The 25036-nt window shown below is 27.0% G+C and overlaps 4 protein-coding genes across 4 annotated transcripts; 3 read left to right on the top strand and 1 right to left on the bottom strand.

Moving 5' to 3' along the window:
• The first annotated feature begins 454 nt into the window (after nucleotides 1-454).
• Nucleotides 455-10439, top strand: LOC145763849 (protein sel-1 homolog 3-like). The gene is made up of 29 exons (XM_082575385.1): nucleotides 455-595; nucleotides 1455-1721; nucleotides 1923-2180; nucleotides 2302-2387; nucleotides 2501-2646; nucleotides 2836-2956; nucleotides 3131-3255; nucleotides 3505-3620; nucleotides 3733-3791; nucleotides 3981-4113; nucleotides 4259-4385; nucleotides 4567-4690; nucleotides 4814-4922; nucleotides 5326-5466; nucleotides 5952-6069; nucleotides 6184-6245; nucleotides 6378-6497; nucleotides 6700-6837; nucleotides 7325-7419; nucleotides 7703-7844; nucleotides 7974-8101; nucleotides 8166-8249; nucleotides 8462-8552; nucleotides 8628-8715; nucleotides 8887-8993; nucleotides 9104-9234; nucleotides 9627-9726; nucleotides 9817-9926; nucleotides 10098-10439. The coding sequence occupies exons 1-29, from the start codon at nucleotides 527-529 to the stop codon at nucleotides 10207-10209; spliced, it is 3507 nt and encodes a 1168-aa protein (XP_082431511.1). The 5' UTR covers nucleotides 455-526; the 3' UTR covers nucleotides 10210-10439.
• LOC145763850 (SH3KBP1-binding protein 1-like) lies at nucleotides 10382-16948 on the bottom strand. Its single transcript, XM_082575386.1, has 15 exons — nucleotides 16833-16948; nucleotides 16681-16734; nucleotides 16521-16566; nucleotides 16207-16339; nucleotides 15864-16016; nucleotides 15455-15582; nucleotides 14940-15102; nucleotides 14554-14772; nucleotides 14042-14158; nucleotides 13644-13817; nucleotides 13086-13214; nucleotides 12615-12738; nucleotides 12317-12504; nucleotides 11722-11959; nucleotides 10382-11407 (listed from the first exon to the last, which is right to left on the bottom strand). The coding sequence occupies exons 1-15, from the start codon at nucleotides 16892-16894 to the stop codon at nucleotides 10723-10725; spliced, it is 2613 nt and encodes an 870-aa protein (XP_082431512.1). The 5' UTR covers nucleotides 16895-16948; the 3' UTR covers nucleotides 10382-10722.
• A 316-nt stretch (nucleotides 16949-17264) lies between these two features.
• LOC145763851 (DNA polymerase kappa-like) lies at nucleotides 17265-21816 on the top strand. The gene is made up of 11 exons (XM_082575387.1): nucleotides 17265-17461; nucleotides 17611-17752; nucleotides 17964-18116; nucleotides 18502-18621; nucleotides 18838-18957; nucleotides 19131-19247; nucleotides 19394-19543; nucleotides 19775-19974; nucleotides 20209-20347; nucleotides 20527-20653; nucleotides 20903-21816. The coding sequence occupies exons 1-11, from the start codon at nucleotides 17343-17345 to the stop codon at nucleotides 21700-21702; spliced, it is 2187 nt and encodes a 728-aa protein (XP_082431513.1). The 5' UTR covers nucleotides 17265-17342; the 3' UTR covers nucleotides 21703-21816.
• Nucleotides 21817-22127: 311 nt separating this feature from the next.
• Nucleotides 22128-24476, top strand: LOC145763353 (D-arabitol-phosphate dehydrogenase-like). Its single transcript, XM_082574788.1, has 6 exons — nucleotides 22128-22239; nucleotides 22476-22612; nucleotides 22887-23039; nucleotides 23227-23458; nucleotides 23785-23912; nucleotides 24180-24476. Exons 1-6 carry the CDS (start codon nucleotides 22128-22130, stop codon nucleotides 24474-24476), a joined length of 1059 nt encoding a protein of 352 aa, XP_082430914.1.
• The last annotated feature ends 560 nt before the right edge of the window (nucleotides 24477-25036 follow it).

Genomic DNA, 25036 nt, shown 5'->3' with positions numbered 1-25036 from the left:
ACTATCAACAAAAACTTTCATCTATCAATATGTATATATATATATATAAACTGCAAAAATAAAAAATTTTAAGTGTGATAATATTTTATAGGTGCCTATTTATACATGAATTGTAATAAAAGTACTTTAACATGATTAATCAGAAATTAAATTTTTGCTTTTTTTGTATATCTATTAGTTGTTTAATTGTAATAAAATATTATAAATATTACAAAAATGTGTAAAATTTTGTTTTTTATGCAGGGGAAAACATATAGCATTTAAAGGTTATATACATTTAAAAACGATTCTTTTTTAAAACCATTGTAAATATTTTAATCTGTGAGTTTTAAATAATAAAAACCATTTTGCCAATATACCAATCTACCATATAAAATCGCGTAAAAAAATTGAGAGAAAAAATATCCTGTTCTACGTATACAAAATTGATTTAGTACAATAACCTTTTTACAGAGTAGCGAATAAGGCACACTTGAAACGTTCAAACAGTTTTTAATGTATAGTCTGATGTTTAATAACTAGAGATATGAATTGTTTCAAATTTTGGATTATTTTAATATTTTTGTTTGTGAACTTTAAAGGGTCGCTGCAACAGGTGAACAAATTATGATTTTTGTATTTATTATATATATTAAATATTTAAAACTTAAAGGCCCAATCTTTATTAATATGATCTGAATTCTGGATAGTTTTTGACTTACAAGCAAATTAAACTAGAATACGTTAAATCAGAAACATTTTAAAACAAATATATTTAAAAATCGCATTTTATCTTAAACGTATCGGAAATTAATTGTAAATTATATGAATACGAAAAGCATTTTACTTTTCAATGTCCACTCTTAAGAATTCAAGATAACATATTGTAAGTAGTAAGTTAAGAAACACTTTGCGAAGACTTTCGAACGTTAAAATATATCCGGGTATGACGTCATCATTTTATTGGCTACAGACCACGAAACAATAAATATTTTATATTAAAATCTAGATTTAATAACAAACGCACCAAACCTTATATTTTTAACATATAAGAAATATATTAAATACTGAAATTTTATATGAAATATAATTTGATTTTTAACTTTCACGTTATCGAATTCTTCGTTTTTAATATAATATATTTTAAATGCAAAAATACCTTCTAATTCATATTGTTAATAAGTGCAAACTGTCTAAAAAAAGCAAAATAGATTAAATTAATTTTAGAAAATAAAATAACACTATGTTTTAAGATTTTGATCGTTTAGTAAAAGTAACATTAAACAATTTTTAGTATTTTCCAATTATTTTGTGAAGTTTTTATTTTTTAACACATAATACTAAATATTTAAAAATTATTTGTTCTAATTTGTTTATTACTAATAACTGTATTTTGTAGGCTAAGCTTTAATAGTAGAGTACAATTTGTAGTTTTTAAAATTAATTAAATATTAATTTTTTTCGTATTTATTTAGTTTAACAACTATGACGATGACGTTTACATGGAAGACATGCGACTGCGACAACACGTTCATATGACACAACAACAGAATCAAAGAGTTATGGAAATGAGAAAACAAAGAATGAAATTACTTGGTCGTAATTTTGATGGTGTGCCTATAGATCTACAAACGCCTGTGATAGGCAAAATCGATCCTTCGTTCACAAAGAATCCAAATGTTAAGGACTTTGTTACTTTAGTTGATTATCCGAGGGAGCCCACGAAAAACTTTAAAATGGAGGTAATTTTGTTATTATACAATTAAGAATTTTTTGCAGCTTATTTATGAAAAGTTCTAATTATACAAATTTAGAATATTTTTGTTTTAATTAAATTTTAACAATTAACCATCTACATTTTTTAAATTTTGGATTAATATTTTTTTACTCTTTCTATTTATATATATTAAAAATAACACATACAAAAAATCATAACTTTTAAGGTAAAATATCAGTGCAGCCAGCCTTTGATAATTGCTGTTTTTATTGATGGCTATGAAAACTCAGATGGTCTTTTTCAAAATGAGACCAATGCATTATTGGTTTCTGATCCTAAAATAATATATAGTCATGCATGGCCCTGCTCTTATGGTGAACAAGTTGGCATTAAAAATTTAAATGTTAGATTCCCAAAAAGATTTCTTTATAGATCAAGTATTCTGTTTAGTAAAGTCTCAACAATACAACAATTAAAAATCAAGGTTGGTAATTAATTAAAATTCTTTTTAAATAAAAAAAAATTATGTTAGTAAAAATTTTATTTTAGTAAAAGTCTTGAAATTAATTTATCTTTTCGTTAAATTACAATCTATTCTGTTTTAGGTAATGATGATAAAACGTAATGAGTGGCGATATCTTAAACATCAGAGAGGCTTAATTAGAAACAAATTACACATTTTATTTGAAAAGTAAGTCATAAATTTGTGTCTTCTGTAATTTTTTTAAAGTTTGTATTAAATCCAACATAAACTTTAATTTTTTGTCCTTTTTATTTTTTCGAAATGTTTTTTTGTTGTTGCAGGGCTAATTTAAAATTGAATATAAATATAGAAGATAAACCAATACATTTGCGCCCTACAATTGAAACCAATAAAACTTTAAATTGGCCTGTCAAAGTTTTTAATGAGGTTATTCAAAGGAAACCTTTAAAAACAATGGCAGAAGAAGGTAAAAAATCCTTTTTTAACATAGATTAAGTGTTTTTTTATATGTGCTATAAAATATATATGGGTATCTATCTTACTTTAGCTATAAATGATTTTTTTTTTGTGATAACTTTTTTTTTGTGATAACTTAAATTATATTGGGATAGTTATTAACTACAGGTATTTTTGAATCAAAATTATTGATTTTTAGAATGTACTTCACTTGTCAGTTTTCCAGTTGCCTTAGCTGAAGAGCCTTATGGGGTTGTTAAAACATTTTTTCCATTTTATAATGAAGAGCTAAAACGACAATCAAGTGGTAAAAATATAAGGTATATAGTCCAATATTGATAAAGTTTTACTAAAATTGGGTATTTTATTTTTTTACAATTTATTTAAAAAAAATATTTATATAAATAAAAATTTTTCAACTTTATGTAAAAAAAATCTATTTTTCTTGTTTTTTTTGAATGTTTTTAATTCTTGACAGTGTTTTAAATATTTAGGTTTAGTATGTCAATGATGGTTTACATAACTTCTTGGTGTAAACAGTTTCGATTATGTAGCATCCTTCAACATGTGGATTTTAATGATCATTTTCAGTCCCCTGTTTTACTTATTAATAACAAGGGTACTGGATAATATTTTATATCATGACAATTAAAAATACAAATATTCTTTTATATTTTAAAATAAAAAAGGCTTTGTGAATGTACTATAATAGAAAAATACAATTACTTACATAAACATTTTTTTAACAAAGATTTACCCACTAATTATTTATAAACAAAACCAATATTTATAAATGTTTAATAAAGAAGGTTTAAATTTAATTCAATAGATTTTTTATTCTTATTTGTAAATTTTTTATTTTATAAAGGACAACTGCATTACCAAACAAAATTAAATGATAATGTATCATATGTTCAATCAACTAATTGGAGTGTTCCATTAAGAAAATGGATCAAAATTGAAATTCAACAAATCAACTCATTTGTAAAACAATTTTAAATTAATATTTTATCTTAAAAATTTTTTCATTTAAAACTACATATATTTGCTCATTATCTGATATTTTTTAGAAATAGTTAACATGTTTCATTTTTAGGCTAATATAACTATGTATTCTGGGGAAAACTTTCAAAATGAATCAACAGTATCCAAAGTGTAAGAAATATTTATTTTTTTAGGATATCAATGTATATCTAATATATTGTACTACATTTTCAAATTTTTTTTTGACCTTTTTCTTCAATTATATTTTTTTTATAACATTTATTAAACAGCATTGATATTTTAAAAACTTTGATAGTAAAATAACTAACATTAGAGTAATTTATTTTATATTTTTTTTAGTTTTCATAAACCACTTTCCTATGACCCCACTGATGGATATCTTATTCTTGGTGGTACAATTTATTGTAACAGTTTTGAAGCTATAATTGCCTCAGCAAAATTCTGTAGAAATAAATTACTGCCAATTAAATCTGTTAGTGAAGTTTACCTTTTTTGTATTCATTGGATTTAGTGTTACCTTAAAAAACTATTTTTAGTTGGGTTTGCTTTGTAGCAAAATTATTTAAATTATTTGTATATATATATTTTTATTTAAATTTTAAGATATTTATTTTTAGGATATGGAGGCAGAAAATTGGAATAAATTTCCTAAATATTCAATTTACAAAAAAAGCGAAATAATGTTAAAAAATCTTGTTAAAAGAAGATGGAAATATTTAAAAACTGAAAACAATTCTAAGCTTGGTATAATAATTTAATTCTTAGATTACTTTTTTGTTTTTAAACTTTTTTCCATTTGTAAATATACCCAAAATTTGATAATTTGTAAATGTTTTGTTCAAATAGCATTTGTAATGTACTATTAAATTCAACATAAAACAAAATATACAATCATCGCTAAATTAAACCATTTTTTTATATATAGATGACAAGGAAATTTCTGTTCCATATTTTATTAACATTTACAACAAAGCTAAAAAGAAATCAAGTTGTTCAGATTCAACGTGTGACTTATATTGTTCACTAGATAGTAGACCACTACCAGATAGGTAAGTAATATCATATCGCAATTAAACTTTACCACTCTCTTGCTTAAATTGATCTATATGGTATCACCAATAATTTATTAAGTTGTTACAAAAATTAATTTATTGATATTATTTTTGTTTCAGGTACAGTAAAATAAATGAAATAATGAATGAACTACCTAGTGATACAAATACTTCAGATGTTTGTAATAAAGTAGGGACAGTTTTATACAACTTATATATGGAGGAACTGGTAAATTTTTTTTTGTATATATCTTTATCCTCGATGTGGGAAAGTCGAATGCGCGACTTAAACATGGAGTAACATGAGTTACTTCGACCCAGTCTCGAGTTGCCTGTAGCAGTTTGGGATATTATAGATTATAATTGCCTGATGATTATACTGCTGATTAAGTGCTGGCTCAGCAGGAGTTCATACCGTTTATAGCGCCTTACTCAAGGGCAATACAGCATGAGATCAATGGGGATTTAACCCACGACCCCATGAGTGGAGTAAATATAACATTTAGAAAAAACATAAGTCAAATATAAAAAAACCCTTAATTAAGAAATAACTATACTACTTTTGATGGTATGTAATACTGAATTTTAACTGAGTTTTTTATAAAATTTATAACATGATTTTATTAAAACAGGAACAACCGGATAGTTTAAAAGATTTTACAAAAGGAATTCAATTATTAAAACAATCAGCTAAATTAGATCATGCCTTGTCACATTTCTTCTTGTATGTTATATTTAAGAATGGTGTTGGAGTAAAAAAAGATCTAAAAATGGTAAAATATTTATATTATAATTATTTTGGAAATTTTTTTTGTATATAAATTTATCCACGATGTGGAAAAGTCAAATGCGCGACTTAAACATAGAATAACATCAGTTACTCCAACCCAATCTCAAGTTGCCTGTGGCAGTTTGGGATATTAAAGTTTATAATTGGCCTATAATTATGCTGCTGATTAAGTGCTGGCTCAGCAGGAGTTCATACCGTTTATAGCGCCTTACTCAAGGGCGCTATAGCATGAGATCAGTGGGGATTGAACCCACGACCTCAATTGTGGTGTAGTAAGTGTTCTTACTCCTACACCACGCTGCCGGTAAGTATTGTAAGTTAAAACTGTACTTTTGGCATGTTTTTATCATTTCAATTTTATATATTTTTTGCCAGCAAATTCAATGGTTATGTGGTGTTTTGATTTTAACAATTTTTAATTAAAAAAAAAATTAATTTATGTTAAAATATATTTCTAATTACGTTTAGGCAAGATTGCATTTACTTCTTGGTGCACAGAAGAAAGATAGAATGTGTTTAAAAACAATTGCTCATAATCATTTAAATGGATTAGCAGATTTTCCTAAAGATATTTCCTCATCATTTTGTAAGGCAATTGTAAAGGTTATAAATTTTAACTTTGTATAAACATTTTATTAATCATGTAATAATGGGTGTTTTATTGTTATTTTAATATAAACTTTATTATATTTTTTTGCAGTGTATTATTTTAATGTTGCTCACAAAACACAAAAAGATTTATTTGAACACAAATCAAGTGAAGTAAGTTATAAAATTATTTTGTTAAAATGATTTGTTGTTATTTTGATTCAGTTAAAAGCCAAATAAAAAACAAATTAAAATTTTGAAACACAAAATGATGTTTTTAAACTAGGGTTTAATTTAATTATTTAGGCCACCGTTAACTCGGCCAGACTAACTGATGAAAGACAAATGAAAGAACAAATTACTGAAGAAGATGATATGTATCAATGGATTAAACATCAAGCTACTAATGGAGTGTTTAAAGCTCAGGTAAATAAAAACAAAAAAAAAATCTAACCCATTAAATAAAATTATAAGCTTTGAAAATTTAATATTAAAATGTAAAATATATTTTATGCTGCTTTTACAAATTACTAATATCAAATATAGCCATAAATATTGCCAAATATATTATTTATTAGTAAATTTGTTAGTTGTTTTCATTATTTCATTATTTAATAAAATTTTTTAGAGAAATATGGCACGTCTAATGTACTGGGGCCAACAAGGACTGCAAAGGAACCTTGAAACAGCTTTTAAATATTATGAACAAGCTGCCGAGGGTGGAGATCCTGAAGCTATGTATGATTATGGTGTTGTTTTAATCAAGGTAATTTTGGATAGCATTAGTACAAGAAAAATTGAGGTGAAATAAGTAAAGCAATTATAATATTAGAGTGTTTTTAATTACTGATACTTCATCAAAATTGTACCAGTTTGGTTTATAATATTTTTTTAGGAATTGTTTTACAAAGTAGAAAAAAAATAAATAAAAAAATAAGCATTTTTATTTTTTTCGTGTTCTATTTAATTTACACTAAACCAGGGACATGGAACTAAACAAAATATAGAAAAGGCCAAACAGATGCTACTTGCTGCTGTTGAAAAAGGCAGCATACCGGCATTAAATACTATGGGATGGTATGCTTAGGCATGCACATTGTTTATAAATTGCATGCAGCATGTTATACATTATGTGCCTTGATGATGCTTAAAATATATAGTTATATTTAAAAAAAGCATGCATAACTATATTTAAATAGGCTTGTATTCCAATTTTTGTAGCTGAACGGTTTAAATAATTAGAAACAATTTAGGGTCATGGCACTGAACAAGATACAGCAAAGGGTGTTGATGTGCTTAGAAAAGTGGCTGAACAGGAAAATCCACAAGCTTTGAATACACTTGGATGGTAGTGTGTTATAATGATATTTTTAATTAAGCTTGTTTAGTTAATATACTCTTGTGTAGTTGTATGTTAACTAGTAAATAGCTTATTGTAGACTGCATAAGCATGAAGAATCTAAGTATTTTTTAGAATTTTATAATTCTTTCTGTAAGAAGGAATGGGCAACACTAGTTGTCTTTAACATTTTTAAATAATATTAATTTGGCAATATTACCTGATCTTTGATTTTTAAGAGCTCTTTAACTCAATTTTTTTAAATCAAAAAAAATTTCTAAACAATTTCTAGGTATTACACAACCACAGATGTAAATATGACCAAAGCTAAGGAATATTTTGAGAGAGCAGATGAACTGGGTAGCATTGATGCAACTTATAACCTGGCTCATATGCATCATACAGGACAATACCCAGGAGAGAAGAGAAATCTGGTAAACCCAAAAATAAATTTTTATTTGAAATATTGGACTTTTTTACATTTTTTTCTTGATTTTAAATATTTAAATGGTTAAACAGTTGAACTGCACTAAATATAACTTGTTTCACTTTTACTTTTTTAGCAAAAAGCCTTTCAAAAATACTTCAAAGCTGCTTTGGCTGGTCATAGTGAATCCATTATTCAAGTTTCATTTTTTACTGCAACCGGAATTCAAAACTTTTTAAGACCAAACGTACTTTCAGCTGTACAGTAAGTTTTCAAATGCAAAATTTATCCCGATTTTGGCTATTTTCTAATAATGATTTTTGTTTAGTTGGTCACAATTCCTTACAGAAAGAAATCCAACAATGGGCGAAATTATTAGGGAGGGTTTGCAAGCTTATAGAAGAAAGTCGTGGTAACATATTACATATAAAAATACGGTTTAAAGAATTCACTAAAAACAAGCTTTTAATTTTGCTAGAAATGGGATTTCTTGTTAAACTAGTTAATTTTCTTTTAGTAGGGTAATTTGTTGTCATATTTGTATAAAAAATTTGGTGTTGTTTTTAATTTCCTGAAAAAAAACTCTGATTCTAAGCTTAAAAATTCTATTATTTTTTCTGTTAGGTCAAAATCTTTGTTAATGTACCTATCAGTAGCTGAAAGTGGTTTTGAGGTTGCAGGTTTTAATACAGCATTCCTATGTGAAGAAAGTGCCGTAGGTTAAACTTATTTTTCAACCTAACATACTATAGTTATACCAATTTGCTACACATTTTAAACATATTTTTAGAATGAGTTAGCGGCGTCTTATGTAGAAGAAGAATGTGTTTGGAAATATTGGAATGCTAGTTCGAACAGTCGAATGCCTCATCCATACGGTGAAATAAAATTTAATATAAAAATCCTTTTTAATAATATTGTATTTTAATACCTAATATATGTACTCAGTAAAATTTGATTTTCTAATTTTTATAACAGCATGATTTTATACCGAAGGGCACATTTTAAAAATAAAATTTATATTAAAACAACTGTTTTATTTATTGTAGCTTTAAATAAAATGGGAGATTATTATTACTATGGTGTCAAGGAAAAACAAAACCTTAAAAAAGCAATGGAATATTATTCAGCTTCAGCAAAATTAAATTTTACTCAGGTATTTTTATGCAATAATTTTTTTAAACTGAATTTTACTCAAAAATTTTTAACATTTATTTTTAATTTTAATATACAAATCACTTTTTTATAAAACAAATATTGTAATAGGCAATCTTCAACCTTGCTGTGATACTTGAAAAACATGGCCAAGAAGTTGACAACAGTTCATTGGAGCAATTATCACTTCCAGATGAGGCTCTTTATAGCACTGATGATACAATTGTACATCTTTATAGAAGGTAAATAATAAACGAAGCACACCAAAAGAATATATCCGGCAGCTTGGTGTAGTGGTCAAATTGCTTGGCTTCACTACATGAGGTCCTTTGTTTGATGCCCAATGCCCTCATGCTGTAGGGGTGTCTAGTAAGGCTCTATAAACGGTTTAGCAAACACTTAATCAGCAGTTCAATTACCAGACAATTATAATCAATAATATCCCAAACTGCCACATTACCAAACAATTATAAACAATAATATCCCAAACTGCCACAATTTACACTGGGTGGGTAATGTTATGAAGTCGGCCTTCCTACATCGAGGATAAATAAATGTAAAAAAAAAATATATATTACAAGGGGCATGAATTTTTAGTATTTTAATCTTACATTACAATATGATTTTGATATAGATGTAGTGCCACTAGTTCGGATGAATCTATGCCATGTTATATTGCCTTACAAAGAACACAAACACTTTTGTTATGGAACAGAACACCTTATTATGTTAAGGTAACTAGAAAAAGTTTGCCATTAACTGTATTTTGTAAGATACCAACATGTTAAAGTTTATTAAATTTGTTACATTCTTGTTTTTTTTAGGCCATTACTCTTGCTGTTATTATTATTACAACTATTATTCTTATTGTGCTTCAAGTCAGAAGAAATATCAGAATTCGTGAAGAAAAAAGAAAACTGGAAACTGCAACTTTGTAAGATAATTATTTAAATTTTCCTATATAAGCCAAGCCAAAATCAAATTATAAATTAAACTTAAAACTTCAGGTTTAAAAACTGTATTAACATGCTTTATGTAACATTTGCCTAACTTATTTTCTTGAAAAGGAATATTAACACATCAATTATTCTTTGTTTATTCACAGGGAATCCATATCCAACAATAGTAATGGCAGTACTTCTAGCAATTCTAATGGCACAAACTTACCATCAGAAAATTCACAGCAACCCACCTTTTCTGTTGAAGATGAATCTTAATAAACTGCTCAAAACATTAAATAATTTTATGCTAACTTTGCTTGGTGTGGATTAGAAAGATTGTAGATTAAATTTTGTAATTATTTTAAAGATTTAAAAGCCATTCTATATGTAGTTGTATTAAAGTAAATTTTTTTTGGCAAATTTTAAATTTTTTTAAAATAATTAATAATTTTGGTCCCAAATTAACTGTTTTTAAACATACTTTTTTCTTATATATATATATAGCTGTTCAAACTGTCATATTCGGCTTTAAAATTTAACAAAATGAATAAAATATTATATTATTATTCCAAATATCCACCAGCGTCTTTTAAAAAGCCAGTAACGAATATAAAAAGAAAACTATGTTATTTTAGCCATTATCAGTTATTTCAGTTAAAAAAGGTATAAAATAGTAAACAAAATTGACATCTATAAATTGTGTAGTAAATAACATAATAGGACAATAGAAGAGTAAGGTGAAGCAAAGGAGAAAACAAAATAACAAAAAAGTATTTAAAAAAATTAAAGTTATTTTTGATCGACATCAGAGACTTGTCTTCTATGGCTTCGTTTGCTATTTCCAACTATAATTGCACTTGTGGGCCTCTGTTTAGAGCTCCCTTCATTTTTTCTTTGAGGTACAGGGGAACTTGAAGCCTCCATTATTGCAGTTTTGTAACTATTTCGAGCTTGGCCAGTTCGCGAACCAAATGACGTCGATGCTTTCGAATCATCAAGAGAAAGATTACGAAGTTTAATACCTTGCTCAACTATATCTCCATTGTTGGGAACTTTCCAAATAAAGTTAAGTGATTCGTCAGTAATCCGAGACCCTGTCTGTTTTCTCGAGAGAAGAAGGAGATTTTCTTTGGGGCTCGTGGGGGAACTTGGGGTTGAGGAACTGCTATTTTCACCCGAAGAACATTTTATCGGATCTTGCGAGTTCTTACTGCTACGACGGCTGGATTTACGTCGATCTTTATCATTTCGGTAAGATCGAGTCGAATCGCTTCGAACAAGGGGCTGTTCTTGGGAGATTGAATTTCTTGGGGTTAATCCTGGAAGTGGGATGCCCCCCATTGGGGATAAGGTAGAAGGGGCCGAGGATAAAGATAAATTACGATGATGACGCATTGATGAATTAACATTGCTCCCCTCACTGAAATGTCGTTCTTTGAAGAAATTATTTTCGGCAACATCGGATGTCGAAGTGCTATAGAACAGTTAGTTAGAATTTGGTCTTAAGAATTAAATTTTTAAAATGGTATAGCTTATTTTAATAGGCAATTATCCTTTGTAATTAAACATAAAAAATAGCAGGTTTCAAGTAATTTTTACCTAAACAAAACTCGGATTTTTTTTGAAAACAAAATTTATATTATATAAATGTAAAACTAAAATGATAACAATTGCTAATTACTTAAATAAAAAACAACTTCATAAAAAAATGCTATTTGTTTAACAAAAAAAAATTTTTAAATATAAATTTAAAATGTCATTTATTGTAAAAAATTGATTAAAAACTACCTCACAACTGCAGACATATTATCCACTGCTTTAGTCTCCAAGCTAGAAGGTTGTTGAGTATGATCTACAATGGTCCCAGTACTTGACAAACTAGTGTTTGAAGATCTTAGCATTCTATCTAATAAGTCAGGACTTGGAACGCAGTGTGAACTAATAGGTGAATTGTTGTTGGATGAAACGGCAAAATCACACAAACCGAGAAGCTGTAGCATTTCCTGTTGGGTTGGTCCACCTAATGCTAAGAGTTAAAAAAATTTACACAAATTTACACATCTATACACAACCCATATAAGTAAATGATATATATATATGTGTATATGAATTTTCAATTTATGGGCCTTCAAAATAAAAAAACCTGCTATTTGTGGTGGGGTAAATTATTGTGGACAAATATTAGTTAAGAGTTGCGACCATATTTTGACAATTTAAATTCTGACTAACACTTGTAACAAAAAAGATAAAATGTAAAGTATTACAGTCTTAGATTTATTTGAAAAAGTGTTAGTAAAATTTATAAAAAGGATAAAAAGTACATGAAATTCAAATTTTAATTTTTTTAACAGTAGATGACAGTTTTATATACAACATTATTTACCTTCTTTTTCACTTTTGGTAGCTGTTAAATCAAATGCTGTTGTCATATCCCATATTTGAATAGCTCCGTTAGAATGACCTGTAAACAGATATTTACGGGGTCGTGAACCCATCCTAGATGACCCTTCACATTCCCGTAAACAAAAACACGAAATTGGGGATTCGTCAACTGATTTAACAACAGCAATTCTAACAATTAAAAAAATGGCAAAAAATAATTTTTTGGAATTATGTTAAAAAAAAATTTAAAAATTGAAAATTTTGATCTTAGTTTTTCTTATTTTTTTTGTAAGTTTTACCTGCGCCCAGTAGAAGAAAGTCTTATATAGAGGATATTTGATAACGGAAATAACTTTTGAATAAATATTGGGACCTCTTCTCTTTCACCATGAGGTCCTATATCATTTCCTATACCATAACTTGCTGCAAAATCACAAAAATTTTTGTTAAATTATTGTAATGTAGTAACATGAGTTAGGCTTAAAAGCTCGTAACATTTCAATATTTATTTAATAAATTCACAATTTAAAAAATGCTTTATAAAAAAGAAACTTTTTAATGAAAATTTTTAATAGCATTTTAAAGCTTGACATTGCAAAAAAATGGACCCCTAATACAAAATTAGTCTTTGGCAACACTTTAATTTTTTGTTAAAAATATTACACTTGTTTTTATTATTTATAATATGCTGCCTTTTACAAAACACAAAAAAAAATTGTTTATCAACTATATTGTATTATAAAATATTTAAAAAATTAAGTTACACCAACCTGACGTTTCTAGAGGTTCTAATGATACAACTTTGTATGAAGCAAGTGGAGTTGAACCAGGTTGAGTTGAAATCATTCCTCGGAATCTCGTAACCGTCCAAGTTCGAACGTGGTTGTTATCAGAACATACTAAAACACATAAAAGTTAACTAAATTAAAAAAAACATATTTAATATCAATTAGTTTTAGGTATCGAAATACCAAAATTAAAGTCTTTATGTCAATTCATAATATCTTTAGTGTATACATAAGTAACTACAAAACAATTGCAAACAAAAAAAATAAAACTGTTATTCGTGGAGTGTGGATAAATTACCCTGGGAAAATATTATTAAAGAGTTGCAACCGTATTACAACAATTAAAATGGCGATTATGGGGCTGTTTATCGACAAGTATTTGTTAATTAGTAAATTGAGTATATGCCCTAAAAATGATGGTTAACAGTTAAAATGTGCAATAAAAATCCTAGTTTATTTATATAATACTTTTATTTTAAATATATATACAAATTATTACAAAAATACTTTCTTAGTCTTTCATTTTAATTATTTCTTTACCTGATACTAGATGTTTTTCTGATAAAACCACCTTACACACAGGACTTCTATGGACAGTAAAAGTTTGAAAAAGTTGGAAACCCTGACCAACAAGTTCTGGATGTTGTACGATTACACAAACTGCTCCATTTGCTGTCCCATATGCTACTTCAATCCAATTTCCTGCACTCATACCTAAAAATATAAGATTTTTTATTTTAAAATTTTTTGCAAATGGCATTTATTAAATCATAAAATTGATTTCGCCATTTTTTTCTATTGGGTCAATGTAATATTTCTTGTAAATCCTTTTATTACTTACACTTTTGTGCAAAAAAAAAAATACCAATTATAAAAATGTATGCAGTCTCCAAAATTTCGTTAAAAAAATAAATAAAAATTACTAATTTGTTACTTACTACTTTTAGGTGTTAGATATACGCTCAAAGCAGTGATTGCAGCGTTAGATTGATCTCTGTATAACTCAGTTATTAAAAGATCATTATCCTTTAATCTCAGTGGAAATTTTTGCATATCTAAATAACAAGTCAATGCATCAGTATACAATTTACCTATTTTTTTCGGGTAAACATAAGGCAAGGTTTAAATTAATTGTAAATAATAGAAGATTGTCGCTGTTTTGATGAATACTAACGTCAGTAAGTAACACGTTAGTTATGATTAATTTCCTGTTGTCATTATTCTGCAAACTTAACCAAAACACCTTACTTGTATATATTACAAATTATAAAATAATTTGAATGTTATAAAAAATAAAAAAAAGAAGATTTTATACAATATATTTTCACATAAAATTAATAAGTTTGGTTAAAAAATAAAGCAATTTTACTAAAAATGCTGTCTTTTACTTAGCGTTTTTTTTTTTAAATAAAATTAATATTAAATGTTTAAAAAACGTCAAAATTCTTACCTATGTAATAAATAACCCCGTTAATTCCCCCCAGTAGTAGAAACGCCCCAGCGGTGTCATGACTGGTGATAGGGACAACATCCTGGGTTTGCCAGTGTTGTGACACAGCATTCCACACTCCAACTTTCCCTTCTTTGCTCTCACTCTTACACCCTGTTGAAACTAACTGACTACCGATGAAGAACAGGGCTTCAATCTGTGACGCCATATCAAAGGTCCCTGGTAAAATAAAGCGATTTTGTAAGCAACAAAGTTAAATTTTGAATGAATTCTAAAAAAAATTCTTGGTAATTTTTTATTATCAATTATACAAAAACCTACCAACATTCACATGAAGATATAATTGTTTAGACCATACAATTAATAAAAAAACACATCTTATTCACCTATTTCATTGAAAGTATTTTCATCCTGAAAACTCCATAGTCGAATAGAAGAAGAAAATGCAACCGCTACCATTCTTGTTTTTGAATCAGGAGCCATTCCCTGCACTTTGGCATTGATGGCAGCTTTCTCAACTACTTCTGATAAATATGGGCTCACAAATACCTTAGAGTTTAGTAAACTAGTTAATTAATTTATTTTTGGGATATAAAACTAATTTTGTTAAATATATAAAGTAAAGGTTAACAATATATATATATATATATATCTTTATTTAGAAATGTCCAAATTATTGACCTTTAAATTAAAAACATTGCCGTTTGTGGTGTGTTGGCAAATAAGCATAGGTAAATTTTTATTGCGATTATGTTTTAAAAAGCAATTGAATAGAAACCAGCCTAATAAGTGAAATTGCAGCCCATGGCTTTTAAAAAGTTATTTCTAAATAATAAAGTATTATATTTTGTATTACTTTATCATTATTTCTAAGTTTAATAGAATTACAACAAAGAATTACTTGTTGCCATCCACAGCTTTCTTTAACCTTGTAGCATATAACACTGTGAGCATAAGCAACTGCAATCCAGCTATTATGCCCAGTTATTATTAACACTTGTCTCGAGTCTGTTGAACTTTTCTTCATACCTAAAACAATGTAATGTTAAAAAATCATTAATTGTTTTAAACATTGTAGTTATTGTGTAAGTTGTACAATGGGCCTATAAAGTGTTTAATTTTAAAGAAAATGAGGTAGGTTATGAGGCCTACTTTTTAAATGTAATATTCCACAATTTATATATATAGTTTTATTTAAAAATTGACAACAAATTTAACAACTTTTAAATTAAAACACTTTTTTATTAACTGTCACTTTATTTTACTTACAACAAACTACAGAAAATATTTTTGTTGATATTTTTACTTACTAGTTTGTGAGGTCAGAAGTTGGTTGGTGCTGTTTAATGTGTGAGGGTTATCGATGGAAAAAGATGGAATGACAGGCCTTTGTAACATTCCATGAAATAAAACATTTCCACACGAGGTTCTGTCTAACTCCTGACATACTGTCAGTCTGTTTACTAAAAAATAAAATAAATACAATGGTCAACAGAAAAAGATTAAAATAGAAAAAGCACAAGAAGTAGGTAAAAATTTATGTTAACTTTTTTTTTAACTAATATAACTATATACATTTTAATAAAAACATGGACATGTAATGATTAAAATGTTTTCTAACAAAATAACTTGAATTATTTTTTAATCAATTACCTAAAGGTGTAACTCCAAAAAACTCGGCTTCTCTTTTTAACGATTTAATATCCACATTATTCAGTGAAACCTCTTTTGTTCTTAAAAAGTTTAAAATTACTCGGAATATATCTGGATCTCGATCCACAAAAATCTTTAACAAAAACAATTATTAATCTTTAAAACTAAATACTTTGGTTTAATAGATAGGCCTAATTAAATACACATGCCTTAATTTAAAAAAATCGTATATTTAACTTATGGTGTATATATTTAAAATAAATACAATAAAATATTCTTGTTATAACGTATACAATAGTTTATATATTGCTTACAGCTCCATTTTCATCTTGAAATGAAGATATTCTTCCACTCAATAAACTAAACAAATTTAACTTTGGATTCAGTATAAGGAATCAATAATTAAATAGTATAAACAGCATAAAAACTAACACAAATATAAAAACAAAGTAAACATAAATATTTTTTTACTACCTGCAGAAAAACGAGTCAGGAATCCATGTTAAAGTTTCTTTTGAAGTTGAAAATCTAAAAAAAAACGTTACAACATAAAATATAAAAAGGAAAACCAGTTTTATAATATATTTTGAATTAAAATTGAACGTAATGTAATAAAATACACTTACTTTTTACCACCGACATTAAGTTTTATTATTGTTCCATAAGACTGAATTGTAGAAGAATTCATTTAAGTTGCAATTTTTTTAAGATTTATAAAATAAACAAACTCGCCAACTTAAATGGTTAAGAATGAAATCAAATAATAAACAAAACAAAAAATCAATGAACGAAAATAAAACCAAGTTTCCAAATGAAATAATTTATAATTTAAAATTACATTTTATAAGATTTTAATTTGATAAACTACAAATACATTTAAAAAAATTAAAATACATTTATTTTAAACAAATTTTAATTAAACAAAATTTTAAAAAGGTAATTAATATTTAACATACTTAAAATTTTATTGGAAACTCAATAGCTATGTCGGTTTTTAACACTACGCCTAAATTCCCTCTAGCGAAAATGTTATTGCACCAAAACATTGAAATTTTGAAAGTGGTAACATATAAATATCAGAAATTAATCACTAAAAACTACATTTCATAGTTTATTTGCCAAAAATTCGTACAATAATGTCGAAGAATGGTCCAAAGGTTAAAGAGGCAAAAAATGAAGGAAATATAGTGTCAAGAATGGCGTTGAACGATAATAAAGCGGGAATGAAAGGACTGGATAAAGAAAAAATAAACAAGTACATTTTTTTGAATAAATTTTATTGCTACAAAAAATACTAATGTTAATACAGATATGTTAGCAAATAATAAATGGTAAATCAAATTGGCAATGGTTTTTCAACAGTTAAAACTTAGTTAAAAAATTGCCTAAAATACGTTTTTCTAGAATAATAATGGAGAACACTAGGGGCTCGAAATATTATAAAAATGAACAAAAAAAGGAACAACAGCTAAAAGAACGAATCGATAAAATGAAAAATCAACTTAATTCATATTCTTATCAGGAACGACAAATGGCTTTAAAACAAGTAAACTTTGCAACCTCATGTATTTAAATTTGATTTGGTAGAAATGGTTTTTAACATTTTTCAACTATTAAATATTAAAAAAAAAAAAATTTATAATATGTACTGAATATGTTTAAATGTTATTAAAAATGGGTCAGCCAACAACATTAGTAGTTGTGCGTAGGTTATTAACAAAAAAATATTTTTATGTAAAAAACTTTTAAAATCACAGGCTGATAAAATGATCGCGAAATTTGAAAGTGAAAGGGATTTAAGTCGAACAATAATTCACATTGACATGGATGCTTTTTATGCTTCAGTTGAAGAAAGGGACAAACCTGAACTTAAAACTCAACCAATGGCTGTAGGTGGAATGGATATGCTGGTAAATATTGTTAATTATATTCACATAAAAAAAATGTTCATGTGAAAATGTGACCACAAAATTGTATCCGTTTGTAGTATATGTATATATATATATATATATATATATATATAATGGAGCTGGTGGACAAAATTAAATATCTATATAAATACATGTATATATATCCAATTTATTGGCCTACAAAATAAATATTTGCAGTCGTAGTTAAATTTTGCGACCATTACTACAATTAAAATGCTGACCATGGGATTGGCTATTAACTAGTCTCAAACGGGACATAAGAGCCCTGTTTTGGGCCAAAATATGCTTTATTTAAGATGTTTACAAAGACATAAACAAAAACCGTGTTTTCTCCATTTTATTTATTTTTTTCAATTTTCTAAAGTCTACCTCCAACTACATTGCGCGGAGGTTTGGTGTTCGAGCTGCAATGCCAGGATTTATTGCAAAGAAGCTTTGTCCTCAACTTGTTATTGTACCACTTAATTTTAACAAGTACAAAGAGGTTAATAAGGAAGTTTTTGTTTTTGTTGAAGGCATAAAAGACAAATTTTAAATAAAACAAAATACAAAAAAAATTGATAAATAAATCTGTGACAAGTTTGTAAAAATTTTTTTCACCTTGTAAAGTAAACATTAATTTAAATACAGTAAACATTAATGCTATACGTATTTATCTTAGTATACTTTATATAAATAAAACCATTAAATGTTATTGCAGGTAAGCAAAGAAGTGCAGGAAATATTTTCAGAATATGATGAAAATTTCTCAGCCATGAGTTTGGATGAAGCTTACCTGGATCTAACTGAACATCTTATCATGAGATTAACTTTTACTGAGGTGTGTTATAATAACAAAAAGATCAATTATTAAGTTGTATTTGTCACCTTATGTAACCCAGATTTTTGTCATTTATAAGCCTTATGTTAGTAACCAACTAACACTATCAATTCTTTTATTTGGTAAATGATTGTATTTTTTGCCTTTTTAAATATTTGATTTAATATGTTAAGAGTATGAGAACATTTAAATACCATCCGACCTTAGCCCCAAATGATAAAGAAAACTCAAAAACTTTTGGTTTTGATGCAGAAGAGGTTACCCAAGAAATTAGATTTAGAATTCACCAGGTTGATATTTAAAATTAAAAAACAACAAAACTGAATTCATAAAAAAAAATATGTGGCATTTTAAAATAATAGAAACTTTTTTCTAATAATAATAAAAATTCAAAAATTCTTTTTACGTTTATAGTTGTATTTCTTTATATTTTTAGAAAACGTTGTTAACAGCGAGTGCTGGTATAGGCCCAAACACAATGTTAGCCAAGATTGGAAGTGATTTGAACAAACCTAACGGTCAAGCTTATTTTAAACCAGATCGAGATGAAATTATCAAGTTTGTGCAAAATCTTCCCATCAGAAAAGTAAATTCAAATTTTTTGACAAAAATTAAAACCATTTATATACTTTTTATTAACTATTTATTAACAATTAGAAATTAAAAAATTTATACCTAAACTGTTAAAAAAGCAACTTATTTTTCCAGTTACCATTATTTTAGTTTAACTATTGTTTGAGTATTATTTTTTAAATCAACTGAATTTTAAAATAATCTTCTATTGTTATCATTTTAAAATTAAAATAATTTATTAAAGTTTGGGGGTGTAGGAAAAGTTAGTGAACAACAATTGCTTGCTCTTGGTATCAACAGTTGTGCTGATCTTTATGAAAAACGTGACCAAATTGTTTTACTATTCTCTCAAATATCTTCGACTTTTTTTCTGAGAACAGCAATAGCGATATCTCCCAACATGCTTTCAAAAGAAGGTGAAAGAAAAAGTATGAGCACAGAAAGGTAGGTGATGTTAGTTATCTATATATTGTGGTCAAAGAGAAAACTATGTTCACATATATATAAGGCTTAGCAGTTAATATATAAGTCTAATTTATAGCCCTGCAAAGAAAATGCTTTTTGTGGCACGTGAGTAAATTATCGAGAGCAAATATTAGTTAAGTGTTGTGACCATATCATGGTAAAAATCCCAAGCATAGGGTGAGCTATTGACTAGTTGATTTAATTTTTGTTTAGGACTTTTCATACAATGAGCAACAAAAACGAGCAAATGTCAAAGTTAATGGAGCTGTGTGAAAGTTTAGTTGAGGATATGAAACAAAGTAATGTTCAAGGAAAAACTGTTACTTTGAAAACTAAAACAAGCAATTTTGAGGTAGAGTACATTATTTAAAACATAATTAGTTTAGTTTTGTTGTGACTACCTGTTAAACGTGTTATTTTTTATTATTACAAATATATATAATTTCATAAAAAAATATATGATATTAAGATTTTAAATAGAAATTGTGTCCTATTTTTTGTTAAACTTAATCGTTTAAATTTTTATTTCAGCTTCATACTAGATCCAAAACCTCCAATATGCCATTATCGGGCTTAGATGAGATTTACAGTGTTGCTAAGCAATTACTTGAACAGGAAATAAGTCAAGCTAACAACAACCTTTCCTTAAGACTAATGGGTAAAATATATTGTTTTGTCATATTTTGTAATTATCCTTCATGTAAGGTTATTTTCATAGCCTAAATATATTGTCATTTATGTTACTCAAGCCAAGTACCGAGTTTTTAAGTTTCACTAATACCTCATCATTAAACTACTTTAATATATATATATACTATTTTTTTTGTTATATTTTGAATTAAATTTTAACATTACATAAATGTGATTATGTTTAAGTTTATGTAATAAAAATGAAATGTTAATTTAGGAATTGGGATGTCAAAATTAGAGGATGTTTCTAACACCAAACAACAACCAACAATGCTTAGTTTTTTTAAAGACACTCAGAAACAAAATCCATTTCCCGAAAAAGTTTCAAATTCCAATGATCATGGAAAGGAAAAGGAAATCATTAAGAAAAAAGATGACAATTTCCTGCCTAGTTGCAGTTTAAAAACTAAACTGGATAATAAAATTGACTGTTTTGAAAGCTTAAATAAAGATGTTGCTGAAATCAATAAACCATCAAGTGAGAAAATGGATTTACCCAGTTATAAAAATAACTTAAATGATATTGAGCAACCTGAAAAAATAAGTGTAAAAGTTCCGTTTTTCAGAACAAAGAAAATGAATTTAAATATTTGTCCAAACTGCCAGATAAAATTTCCAAGCTCAGTTAAATTAAATGAACATTTAGACGACTGTTTACTACCAAGTACAATGGTAAACGAAACTAGTAACATATCTAATACCTCAACTACATCACTACCTCATTCTGATACATCAAAAATTCAAGATGAAATTATAGAAGATGATGAATGCTATACAGAAATTACAATACTGAATAATGAGCCCTCTAATATAGAGTATGAATGCCCAATATGTTGTGTTAAATATGAAACGACACAAACTACTCTAGCTCAGTTTAACGACCATGTGGATGCCTGTTTAAATCGAAAAACAATTAAGGAAATCCTTAAAAATGAGCAGCAAGAATATAAAAACCCCCTAAAAAAAAGAAAGTTAAATAAAAAGGTAAACACCATCCATAAGTTTTTTAATAAATAAGTGTTTTTTTGTGAAAAAAAAAATTTATGAATTGTTTATTTGCACAGTTTATATTATTTTAATCTAATGCATTATTGTTTTTATGTAAATGAAGTAGCAGAGTTTTATTATATGTTTAGGTCAAATAATGTATATTTACTGAATTAATGTAGTTGATTAAGTGTATATATGGTGTTTTATTTTATTAAATTTTACAACTAAAAATAAAAGATCTACTTTCAATGCCTGCAAATCTGTGCAAGGATTAATTAAAACCTTAATCTATTAAGCAAACAAAAGTTTTTAGTATTAATGTTTGCCTTAAGGAATCTTTATTTACTTAGTTCTTTCAAATTAAGTTAATCATTGCTGGCATTTCTTGAATGCACATATCTTACTTAAGTTGCAAAGGACTTGCATCAAAAATTATTTAGTTTTAAATAAAAATGGATGGTTTATGGTGGTTAGGCACAAAGAATAATTTAAGTTTTAACAAAGATATTGTGATACCAGAAATCAAGAAACCAGATGATGTTAAAATTGAAGTAGCATTTGCAGGTTTGTTTGCATAAATAATATTTTTTAATTTAATATTACAGAAAAATATTCTTAAATTCTTGCAAGTTAACTGAGTATATTGCAGTGCAAAAAATAATAATTTACCAGCTCTTTTCCCTTTTTAGACTTTTTATTAATGTCTAAATATTAATTTACATTTAACTATACAAAGATATTAAATGTTTATATACATATATTTTATGTTTCACTTCTTTAACTAAAACATTTATTTGTAGGAGTATGTGGGTCAGATTTCCACTACATGTCAGGAGAAATGGGGAAGTTTTCAGCCAAGGAAGACGGACTTATTATGGGTCATGAGTTTTCTGGAACAATCTTAGCTCTTGGAGACAAAGCAAAAAAGAATTTCAAGGTAAACACATTCTAAAGTATAAAAGCTAAATGAAAGGTAGACCTATTATTGTATATGTCCAACTTACAGAATTAAAAAAAACTGTCATTTCTGGTGCGCGGGCAGTTCTTGTATAAGTTACATAATCAGTATTATTGATTAGCTGTCAAGCTATCTTGAATAAAAAAATATATAAAAAAAAATACCAAACCATAAATTTTCCTTGTACAATATTTAATTATCAAACAGAAAATTACACATAAACAGAAAACCGAATATGTTTTTGCTTTAAAAGGTTGGAGACAAAGTCTGTGTTAACCCGAACCGATGTTGTGGAAATTGTGATTGGAATAAAGATGGATTTCCGCATTTTTGTGCACAGAATAAATGTGTTGGGGTGAAGAGAGATGGAGGGTGGGCGCAATACTGTGTTGTAGAACAAGAAAGTGTAAGTTATTTGTGTTTTTATATTAAAGATTCTTTTCACCCTGTTTTAGACTAGTTAGCATATAAAGTTAAAATTTTGTATGATATAAACTTCCAAAAAAATTTTAATACCTACGCTTATTTTTTCCATATAAAATATCTTGCTTTAATTTTTAAAGGCTGCTTTTATTAATTTCAATATACTTTAGGTTTACAAGTTGCCAGAATCTGTAAGTCTAGAGCAAGGAGCATTGGGGGAGCCGTACTCCTGCGCTCTAAGAGGATGGAGAATGATTGGAGAATTGCCTCCAAAAGATGCCAGAGTTTTGATTCAGGGAGCTGGTATTATAGGAAGTTTATTCGGTACTCTGTTTCATCTTAATGGGTATACTAATGTCACTGTAGCTGAGATTAGTGAGGGAAGAAGGAAATTATGCTCTGGTAAAACAAATTACTTGTTGTTTGATTAGCCTAATTCTATTGTTTGCACCTAGATTTTAAAATGTAAGTCTGGTAAATGGGTTTGCTACACTAAACCAAAAGCATTAATAGTTAATGTCCCATGTCAATTCTCATGTCGTACAAAAATTAATAATTATTAAAAATTTAAAATATGACAAATACAAAACATTAATATGTGCATACATTACAAAGTTAGGTTCCTTATTTATAAGTATATTTTAAACTTAACGTTATTTACTATTTAAATTGGCTGTTTTTCAACTGAATTTAAAACTGTAATGAGACTCAAAATTATTATTTGCTAGATATGAAGTTGGGATTTGATGTAGTTCACCCTCAGGAAATTGACCTTAAGTTTAAAGGTCAGAATGTGGATGATGTTGGATTTCAACTTATTGTTGACTGTACTGGAAATGTTCATGCTGTACAAAAGGTATGTAGTAACTGAGTCATATAAATAATACACTATATCGACATCAATATTAAGGTTATAAACTACATAAATACAATCTGTAAAAATCTTTTAACTATATGTATTTCTATGATATTACAAAACAATTATTTTTTAAATGTAACTTTGGTGTAGTTGAAGTGATTTAAATTTTAAGTTGGTGTTTTACAATTAAATAAGTTTAAAAAACAAATATATTTGTGCTTTATAAAGTTCTTTTGTGAAATACATTTTTTTACATTTTTGTAGACATTTGACTTTGCCAGGAGGGGCTGCAAAATTGTTTTATTTGGATGTTGTCCAGCGGGTAAAAAGATTGAAATCGAACCTTTCCAGATTTTTTGGAAGGAGTTAACCATAGCTGGTAGTTTTATCAACCCATTTTGCTTTAATGATACCATGGATCTGTTGGAAACGTTAGCAAAAGGAAAATATCTTGAGTATCAGAAATTGGGAGTTAAAACTTACCCTCTGGAGAAATTCGAAGAAGCTTTTGCTTGTCTTAAAACAGGCAATGCATCAAAAGTTGTGTTTAAATTTGAATAATGTTGCTGTGTTATTTTAATGTAATTAAATGCATTAGAATTTAAATAAAATTGCTTTGGGATTTTGTTTAATTGGCGTTTTAGATTATCATAACTTTAGGTGACCATGTTCTTGCCCCTTATATTATCAATTAGTCATTAATCCACTAACTCTATGGAAGAATTTTACTTAGTAAACCAAAAACGTCTAAAAAATTATGTTTAATGCAAGTTGTTTTTTTAATGATGGGGATAAATGGAAATAACACAAAACGGTTACCACATAAAAATAGAACAGCATGTTTCCAAATAATTAAGTGAAATTTTATTGCAAAGTTTTTGTAGAAAAAAAGAAAATAAAAGAATGTTTTATGAATTAACAAATGTTTTTACATGAGTTTTTTTAAATCTTGTTTAGAAATGTTAACTTTTGTTAAATACCTATTAGTGAAATATAACTTTGAAATAAAGTTACTTTTTTCATGGCAGCATGCTATAGCGCGGGAAAATTACTAATGACGTTTTTTGGGAAATAAATTAACTTGTAAAATAAAACTTAATTATTTTACATTAATAAAAAAA

Source organism: Corella eumyota, chromosome 1, assembly GCF_963082875.1.
Source record: "Corella eumyota chromosome 1, kaCorEumy4.1, whole genome shotgun sequence".
Taxonomy (NCBI): domain Eukaryota; kingdom Metazoa; phylum Chordata; class Ascidiacea; order Phlebobranchia; family Corellidae; genus Corella; species Corella eumyota.
The sequence above is the reverse complement of the archived record's forward strand: the minus strand, read 5'-3'. Positions and strand labels throughout refer to the sequence as shown.

What these genes read in the sequence shown, in the direction of transcription:
- LOC145763849 (XM_082575385.1), top strand. Translation starts at nt 527, where the DNA reads ATGAATTGTTTCAAATTTTGGATTATTTTAATATTTTTGTTTGTGAAC. An exon ending in GCTTTGAATACACTTGGATG is followed by an intron (nt 7,420 to 7,702) that starts GTAGTGTGTTAT and finishes AACAATTTCTAG; the next exon opens with GTATTACACAACCACAGATG. An exon ending in ATTGTACATCTTTATAGAAG is followed by an intron (nt 9,235 to 9,626) that starts GTAAATAATAAA and finishes ATTTTGATATAG; the next exon opens with ATGTAGTGCCACTAGTTCGG.
- LOC145763850 (XM_082575386.1), bottom strand. Translation starts at nt 16,894, where the DNA reads ATGAATTCTTCTACAATTCAGTCTTATGGAACAATAATAAAACTTAAT. An exon ending in CCTGACTCGTTTTTCTGCAG is followed by an intron (nt 16,567 to 16,680) that starts GTAGTAAAAAAA and finishes AAATTTGTTTAG; the next exon opens with TTTATTGAGTGGAAGAATAT. An exon ending in AGAAAAACATCTAGTATCAG is followed by an intron (nt 13,215 to 13,643) that starts GTAAAGAAATAA and finishes TATGTGTTTTAG; the next exon opens with TATGTTCTGATAACAACCAC.
- LOC145763851 (XM_082575387.1), top strand. Translation starts at nt 17,343, where the DNA reads ATGTCGAAGAATGGTCCAAAGGTTAAAGAGGCAAAAAATGAAGGAAAT. An exon ending in GATAAAGAAAAAATAAACAA is followed by an intron (nt 17,462 to 17,610) that starts GTACATTTTTTT and finishes ACGTTTTTCTAG; the next exon opens with AATAATAATGGAGAACACTA. An exon ending in CCTTTCCTTAAGACTAATGG is followed by an intron (nt 20,654 to 20,902) that starts GTAAAATATATT and finishes ATGTTAATTTAG; the next exon opens with GAATTGGGATGTCAAAATTA.
- LOC145763353 (XM_082574788.1), top strand. Translation starts at nt 22,128, where the DNA reads ATGGATGGTTTATGGTGGTTAGGCACAAAGAATAATTTAAGTTTTAAC. An exon ending in AAGCAAAAAAGAATTTCAAG is followed by an intron (nt 22,613 to 22,886) that starts GTAAACACATTC and finishes TTGCTTTAAAAG; the next exon opens with GTTGGAGACAAAGTCTGTGT. An exon ending in ATGTTCATGCTGTACAAAAG is followed by an intron (nt 23,913 to 24,179) that starts GTATGTAGTAAC and finishes ACATTTTTGTAG; the next exon opens with ACATTTGACTTTGCCAGGAG.